This window comes from Vigna umbellata, chromosome 5 (assembly GCF_029865625.1).
Source record: "Vigna umbellata cultivar VRB3 chromosome 5, Vumbellata_1.0, whole genome shotgun sequence".
Taxonomy (NCBI): Eukaryota; Viridiplantae; Streptophyta; class Magnoliopsida; order Fabales; family Fabaceae; genus Vigna; species Vigna umbellata.
The window spans coordinates 27,091,898-27,100,628 of record NC_142169.1 but is presented as its reverse complement, the minus strand read 5'-3'; the positions used below and the strand labels follow the sequence as shown (position 1 = coordinate 27,100,628).

The 8,731-nt window shown below is 30.7% G+C and overlaps 1 protein-coding gene across 2 annotated transcripts; it reads left to right on the top strand.

Moving 5' to 3' along the window:
* Positions 1-3,077: 3,077 nt before the first annotated feature.
* LOC124833461 (type I inositol polyphosphate 5-phosphatase 8-like) lies at positions 3,078-8,332 on the top strand. 2 transcript variants are annotated; one of them, XM_088092128.1, is made up of 11 exons: positions 3,078-3,262; positions 4,154-4,199; positions 4,310-4,394; positions 4,505-4,579; positions 4,727-4,805; positions 4,931-5,035; positions 6,351-6,714; positions 6,916-7,112; positions 7,206-7,314; positions 7,405-7,553; positions 7,709-8,332. In XM_088092128.1, exons 2-11 carry the CDS (start codon positions 4,170-4,172, stop codon positions 7,977-7,979), a joined length of 1,464 nt encoding a protein of 487 aa, XP_087948254.1. In that variant the 5' UTR covers positions 3,078-3,262; positions 4,154-4,169; the 3' UTR covers positions 7,980-8,332. The 2 variants fall into 2 exon arrangements, with proteins under 2 accessions (XP_087948254.1, XP_047163913.1); XM_047307957.2 differs by lacking the exon at positions 3,078-3,262 and having other exon boundaries at positions 3,424-4,199.
* Positions 8,333-8,731: the final 399 nt, after the last annotated feature.

Genomic DNA, 8,731 nt, shown 5'->3' with positions numbered 1-8,731 from the left:
ACACTGATACTAAAATTAGTGTGTGAGAATATTTTAACAATAAATGCGTAATAAAAGTGACCAACTACTCAAATATCAAAAGTGTACTTATAAACTTTTGTAATAAACTTCTGATTAGTGTTGGTCCAATTACAACCCATATGCTAATAACCTGATTCAAAGTTAGCTTAATTATGTTCGATATCTAATCTTGATTATGATTCGACCGATCAACTTGTCAATTGTCTCATTCGATTCATGTCATATACACGTTATCTTCACTTTTCCGTGTTTTCTTCCTATATTCACATAAAATTAGTTTTTGTACAAACTTATGTTATTTTCAATAGTATTCAAATTTTTCACTTTTTCTTTCTATTTTATTTTCTCTTTTTTACCTTTCGTTTTGTGATGACAGCCATGATATCTCATGATAGTATAAGAGCTCGCAACCAACACGTGGTAACAAAATTTAGTATAGATATGCTTTCTAACCTGGCAATATTATAAATTGAATTAAGTTGTTTTGTTCGTACGAATGGTTTGTTTTGTTTAATGAATATCATAGCTAATTACTTGGCACATTGATGGGGTAGGTTACAGGCAGGCATGATACATAATCTAGGTATCTGCTAAGAGTTTGACACACGGACCACGTACCAATGCTTGAACATGACACTTCATTCAACCGTATCAAATATTTCTTTCACTCTCAAACTCATCTTAACTTGTTGAATAAATGGGGAACATGATTAGGGCACTTAGCCTTCAATCTGAGGTGATACAGGCCCAGCTAATCTTTCATCAGACCTAACTCTTGCTCAATCCAAATCTTATTAAACACACTTAACTACTTGTGACTCATCACTATAACAACCATATATTTTCCTGTGTATTAAAACACTTCACTCTTATTTTTATTTTTCCATTTATCATTTCATTTCTCACTTTATTACATTTTTGTCTTTTCTTTCTCTATTGATAAGTTTGGCATGCAAAATTTAAAACATAAGAAAGGAATGAGACATACACAAGTACTATTCAACAACAGGTAGGACTCTCGTAATAAAACACCCTAACCAAACAGGACACTATGCATCTGGCATGGAAAACTGATACCAAGAAGGATACAACGTAGGGCACATGTTGGTATTAATTAAGATATGCATCTCACCTTGTATTAAATATATTTTCTCTGTGTCAAAATAATCATTATTTTGATTTTTTTTTAATAAAATTCAAATACAATTAATAACTGAAGAAAAAAATAAACTAAAATATAGTTTTTGAATTATTTTTATAATGTTAAATATCAATAGTTGTATTTTTAATAATTATATTTATATTTCAGTTATAAAAATTAAAGTAATTAATATAATTTATATTGTTTTGTGGAATCATAATTAAATACTGTATGCAAACAAAAATATAAAATACGAAAACTAAAACCATCTATAATAATTTATTAAATAAACTTATTATATTATATCAAACATATTTTTAATTATCTCTTTACTTTAAATATAAATTCAGGTATAACAATTACATAACCAAAAAAATAGATATAAAAGGTTACATCAGCACACTAAAAATTTAATAAATCTTAAATTTTTATTCATTCAACAATTGAGATAGAGAAAATTAGTCTTTTATTTTTGTTGATAAGATTTAAGTTTAATAAATTTTATAACAGTGTAACAATTTAAATAATTTTATTTAAAAGTAAATATTATTTTTACATAAGTTACATGTTTATCTTTATTATATTTTTTTATCCTATTATTTAATACTTAATTTTACAGTAAATACTATCTCAATTTTGTCTTTATTTTATGAAATTCTTATTCATCTTCTTATTTTCATTTTAATAAGATATTCATATTCTTTATTTTTATTATATTTAAATACATAAATGTGATTTATTATATAATTTTTTTCTCAAATATTTATGGTTTATTAAAATCATGAATAAACACACAAATTATTATATTATTTCCTGACTTTAAATATTTTATACTTTCTTCTCTTTTAAAAAATAATAATTAAATTCATTTCTTTTTCTACTTACTTTATTTAATTTTCTATAAATATTACATGATTTTAATAATATTCAACATAATTAACTATATTTCCATCATATTATATTCTATTAACTATATTATAGCATCTAGAAAAAACATAAGTATCATTCTACTTGTAATATGAATATTTGTAATATGAATATGTGCATACAGTATGTGAGTGGATGTTTCAGATATGTACAGAAAGATGTGAGCATGTATAATAGTTACATCCATGCGTGTCCATTTTTATAAATATTTGTATGATAATATAAATTATTAACATTTGTAAATTCACAACGTAAAAATGTAAGGGGTGGTGTGTAAGTGAATGTTTATGTAAATGTATGCATATTCATAATATATGAGTTTAATATAAATATTTAGAAAAAAATGCGACACTGTATTTCCGCCAGTAATCATTAAGTCATTATCACCATAATTCTATTATTATGTTTAATTAATTGTGATTACGTGGATAATGAGAGACAGACAGTACCCAGTACAAAGTTTCCCCTGGCCGTTGGATCAAGTACGGTTCAAAGCTGATAGGTGTACGGTTAAGATTGGAGTGGTTCAGTTACTTTAACCACTACAGCAACGTTTCTTTGCTCTTGCAAATGCGTAAAGGCCACAACACCCACCATTGCAAAATCAATCATTAATTAAAAGTTTTAACAATTTTATATTTTCATGTTCTGATTTATGAAATCTCTTCTCCTCAGTTCAGATTTCCAAAAGATTCATCTTTCAAAAAACTACTCCTCCACGTTTCTAGATTTTAAGACCAATGAAAACTAATCACAGCATTATAATTATATTTTTTAGTCTTTTTTTCAATTATAACATATTAAAAATAGCCTCAATATATAATATATATAATATTTTAATAATTACTATTTTAAAAATCATGAAAAAGAATTACCCACTCTTCTTTTCCTCTGGAATCTTGAATCTTAAATCTCCGTACATGTATAAATTTTGATAGCCGCATAACTCTTTTGTTTTTCCTGAAAACGCCCCAACCTAAGCTTTCTCTGCATTCTTTCTCAATCCACGGAACCAAGCAAAACTAACAGGACCTTCCGACACTCACTTATTCTTTCTCTTCTAACTCTCTCTAATTACATCATAAACAAAAAATTAAGGGAAGTTGAAGCTTGGACTAGAAAGCGAGAGAGTCTCTAATCACCACTGTTAAACTGAAACCTTGGTCCATTCTTGTAAGTGATCTTCCAACCCTGGTTTATAGGGTAGCTTCATCGGTTTAAGTTGTCATTTTCTTTTAGAATCACCATTAACTACTATCACTACGTTCTTTGCTCTTTTTCATCCCTCTTTTCAAATTTGTGAAGAACGGTCTCTTTTAGCAATGTCGTTGACTCACTTTTCAGTAACCTTTGATTTGCATTTTGTTCTGCTTGTAACTTAGTTCTTTATTCTCTGCATCTTATTCTTCTCCAGCCTCCTCAAAAGACTTTCAGAATTAAGAGACCTTTCACTTTTTCTTTCGGTTTGGTTTTCTTCAGTCAATTAATGATCAAATTATGCCTTCAAGAGTTTTTCTTTACAACAGAGGAAGTCAGAAAAGCTACACTTTTTCAATGGACGTTCATCGAGATCACAAACTTCCTTTTAATTATTACAAGCCTAAAGACGAAGGAAAAAGTACCAAAACCCAAACTTTTTATGGTTCTTTAGTAGTTCATCTCTTCACTGTTTTCTGTAAAGTGCAAAACTTTGCGTAACTCAAAGAACCCAACCTTTTGTGTATTTTTCATGTAGGTTATATTTTTTTTTTGTTGTCTCAAAAGCTGTCTCTGTTTCCCCTGCAACTAGTTCTTTTATATTGCAATTGAAAACCGCTTGTTTAAGATTTTTAAACACTGACATAATTTTCTTGGATAAGTAAATAAATATCTAGATCCACATAATTTTCTTTATTTTTGTTTTCCATGTATGACATCCCGTAATTAGTAAAAAATCACCAAATGGAATATAAAACATTCCCTCTAGGATTTGGATGATCTAGATCTTAAAACGTTGCCGCCACCTATGTTTCCTTTATCGTTTTCTTTCTCCTCATCATTTAATTGCTTTCTAATTTGTCTCAGTTTTAAGTCATCAGCAATGAAGACAGAGTCGAAGAAGTTATCCAAGGTAAGCACATGCACCACCACGCTATTTTCTTTCTTTTTCCTTTTCATTTTCATCTTCTCTCGTTGTTCGCGAAACGATTATTTATTTCAATTCTAATTTTCGGGATGCAGTCTTCGTGGCCTAAATTAGCCATGAGGAAGTGGCTCAATACGAAGAACGGTGCTGAGAAGTTTCAGTCAGACTACGATGCAACAGGTGAAACGCGATTCTTCAATTGTCGTTATCGGTTTTGAATTTGCGTTTGGTTTTCACTTTTGGTGTTAAACCTTGACCGTGAGTTTGTTTTCTTCTATGTGTGGACGCAGCAACTGCGATGGAAAGAAGAAAGAGTTTCTCAGACGAAGATCGTTACGTCGCCGTACCGGATGATGATTTCTCAGGTAACTTACGAACAGTACACGTCTAAGCCGTGAGATGAAATGATGTGTTGATTTTGAATGATGATAATGAGTTTAAGCCTAGCGTGAATTTGATTAATTAGGTTTAATAGTAGTTATGACTTATAATTGGTGGATTTGTTTTGAAAGAGGGGAAGAGTGGAATGAAAGGTTTGGTGCTTGGGAAGCAATCAAGTCCTGAAAGTGGCACTGGAGCTATGAACCTTAGGTAATACTTGCATCAAACCCTTCGTTGAAATAATGTGTGGCTATTCAAAGATTATAAAAGTGGTGTGTGTGCAGTTATTTGGGTAAATAAGTTATTGAGTTGTGAAAATGATTGAGGAATTATAGGATGTTCGTGGGAACGTGGAATGTGGGAGGGAAATCACCCAAGGAAGGTTTGAGTTTGAGGAATTGGCTCACGTCTCCTTCCGACCCTCACATCTATGTAATTGGGTATGCATCTTCTAATATCTCTTTTTTTTTTTCTTTCTAATAAAATATTTTTTTTGTTCTTTTTCTTTTTCAACTTTTTATTTCTCACCACTTATTTCCTCTCTACCAAACGTATATAAATACATATTTATTCTCATTTTTAATACATTCTTAACATAAATTCAAATCGTTTTTTTATTTTAAATCATTTCATTCAGTATTATTGGTCAAAATTTCTTTATTTAAAATAAAAAATTATTTTAATTATAAATATAGTATATTCTTTACAATTCACTATCACTTAATTCTTTATGCTAAAGTATATTTAATGTTAACAGGCACGTGTTGCAAATTATTTAATAAAAATATAACTATTACTTTGTATCGTATTTGAACTACAAGATCCTTATTTAATAACTTGTTGTTTGATGTTTGCTGTGTGATGCTAAATAATTGCATATTTTAAAACACTATTAATGAGACTTTAAAATTCTTAAATCATCAAATGTTTGACAAATAGAAGAAGACCAAACCGTCAGAGTATAAAAACAAAAGAATGGACTATATGTGTCTATATATATATATATATATATATATATATATATATATATATATATATATATATATATATATATATATATATATGTTAAAAATGATCTATGCGTAGAATAATAGTTGGATTTTATTCAGAGAACGTAGAAGTAATTTTTATTCTTAAAGTAACATCAACATATCTTAAAAGAATCTTAAAACAACATTTTATTTTCTTTATTTACATTAAAATTCAGAATTATACATTGAAATTGACTATGCAATAATTTTGCAACCGCACAAAACTGTGTAATTACTTCTAATTGTTCTTTTCTATAGAAAAAATTGTTGAATGAGAAATCTCAGAACGGTTACAGCATCAAAAGTTGACTTTAGCTTTTTCTGGAACCCTAGTGGACTTTACACATTTTATATTTTAATATTCTACAGTACCTCATGCTATCAGTTTTACTTCCTCAGTAAACAGTAGTAATACTTAACCCTCATACTTCATTAGTATCGAATTTTTCGTAGAACTATTATCTTTATTTATTATATATAAAGTTCAATACACCAATTATTAATTATAATGTCATGTATTTTCTAATCTTTAAATAACTTATTTTGTTAAATGAAGAGAGAAATGAATAAAATAGAAAATTCAATGAAAAGATTTATTGTGTTCTTGGTTGGTGCAAAAATAACTTCGAAAGAGAGATAAAAAGGAAAGTGGGCGTAGCATTAATTTTGACTAGCATTGTTGTGGAGTTGTTTTCATTTGATTTATTGGCGTGAATTTTGTTAGGTTCCAAGAAATCGTACCGCTAAATGCTGGGAACGTACTTGGGCCGGAGGACAGTGGCCCAGCGGCGAAGTGGTTGGGCCTTATGCATGAAGCCTTGAACACCAACAACTATGACGATGATGAGAACAATGGTGACCACGACCTCAAGTGTAGGCAAAGTTTTTCAGATTTTGTCCCTTTAGATGGTGAGTTGGATAATGGAGAAAAGTTTCCTAAGACTCCACGACGCTATTGCTTAGCAGCAAGCAAGCAAATGGTTGGTATTTTCTTGTGCGTGTGGGTTCGAGCGGATCTTTGCACCCATGTTTCCAATTTGAAAGTGTCCTGTGTTGGCCGAGGCATCATGGGTTATCTTGGAAATAAGGTGAATGTAAATCCATTTTCTAATTACGTTCTCATGACATGCAATTCTCGTAATTTTTTTTCATCACTAAAAAATGGCTATACTATAGTAGGATACTGGTGAGCACTTGACCTTTGTTTTTTGTTCTGATTGAGATGTAACATAAACGTTGTGGACAAGTAGAGTTTGCAATTTTTATTTACTTGTTCTGCTTGTTAACAGGGTTCAACATCGATTAGCATGACATTGTACAACACCACGTTCTGCTTCGTTTGCACCCACTTGGCTTCTGGGGAGAAATTTGGTGACGAATTGCGAAGAAACTTGGACGTCTCGGAAATCTTGAAGAAAACCAAATTTTCTCACTCCTTTAAATCTCTTCCTCATTCTCTCCCTCCTGAAAGTATTTTGGAACACGAGTAAATTCTTTACTTATACAATTTTTACCTTTTAGTCTTAGTTTCTTTTAATCTGTTCTGATCATCATTTGAATTTTCTTGGTATGTGTATAGTAATATTATTTGGCTTGGCGACTTGAATTATCGACTAGCTGCTGGCTATGAGGACACACATGAACTACTAAAGAAGAATAATTGGCAGGCATTACTGGAGAAGGATCAGGTAATATGTTTGCTATGATTTTTGGTGTTTTAGTTTATTACTTAAAATCTCTTTGCTAACACTATATATTGTGTTTACTTGGGTTGGCAGCTAAGGATAGAGCAGAGGGCTGGTCGAGTATTCAAAGGTTGGAATGAAGGGGACATATACTTTGCTCCTACTTACAAATACATGACCAATTCTGATCACTATGTTGCCCAATCTTCCAAATCCAGGGAAAAACGACGAACTCCTGCTTGGTAAGATTTGAGAATTCCCTATTCATCTATAGTTTGGGCTTTGTCATCCACCAAGGGCAAAGTCCTTTGAAACGTAACATTAATTATATGATTACTGTTGTATTGCTTAGTTCTTTTAACGGAGACAAAATTGGTTGTGCGGGATGTGAAATCAGGTGCGATCGAATTCTTTGGAAAGGAGAAAGTCTGAATCAGATGTGGTATGTTCGGGGAGAGTCCAAGTTCTCAGACCACAGGCCAGTTTATTCACTATTCTCTGTTGAAGTGGACTTGACGAGCAAATATCGAGTTCCCAGGTCCTGTACGTTAAAACCCTTGACAAGTACTGCGTTGTCATCAACTAGTGCTGCTAAAGTCCAAGCAGAAGAGCAACTCTTCCTGCTAACGAGAGCTCAAAGTTGCATCGACACAGTTCCCAGGTTTTAAGTCCGTAAGACACTAGGCAGAGGTAGTTTTCGGATCGATACCACCTTCAAGTGCAAACGCAGTCCAAGATGGTGCACTTTGGTATATATCCATGTCTTTCGGGTATTCATTTTCGTGTACCCTAACAACCCCTGATGTTTTTTGTGGGGATTAGTTAAGAGGTTTGTGTTGGAACTATGGCCAAACACCTCGACTTCTCGAGCGGCTAGGATAGTTGTCAATATACTATGAATAACTCAGGAAATTTTGAAGAAGAAAATGTTGATTGATAATATTTGTAAATTTTAAATTGTAATCAAAGCAATACTTATTACTATTATTAATATATCGATATTTGATATTTTTTAATACAATGTTCAACTTGTATTATTTGTATAGAACAAACATTGATGGTGTTTGTCACTATGCACTGAGAAGGTTTTCTGCATTTATTAAAGGTGTTGTTTTTTTATTGTTTGTACTTTTTATTTTACTTTATTATTGTTGTTGCTTTCTCATGAATATTCTTTAATTATTTGAATCAAATATTAATTTTGTTCGTAAATACTATTTACAGGAACCGGTTATATCCAAGAAAATAAAGTCTACACTTCATGAAAAGAAAATCTTCAAATGGAAAAACATAATAAAGAGTAAAGATATGATAATAAAATATTGAAAAGAAAATGTAACCTTTTTTGGAGTTTAAAAATAATGAAATTACTTTTTATTACTCCTATAAACTTAAATCAGCAAGTGAATTTTTCACTTTA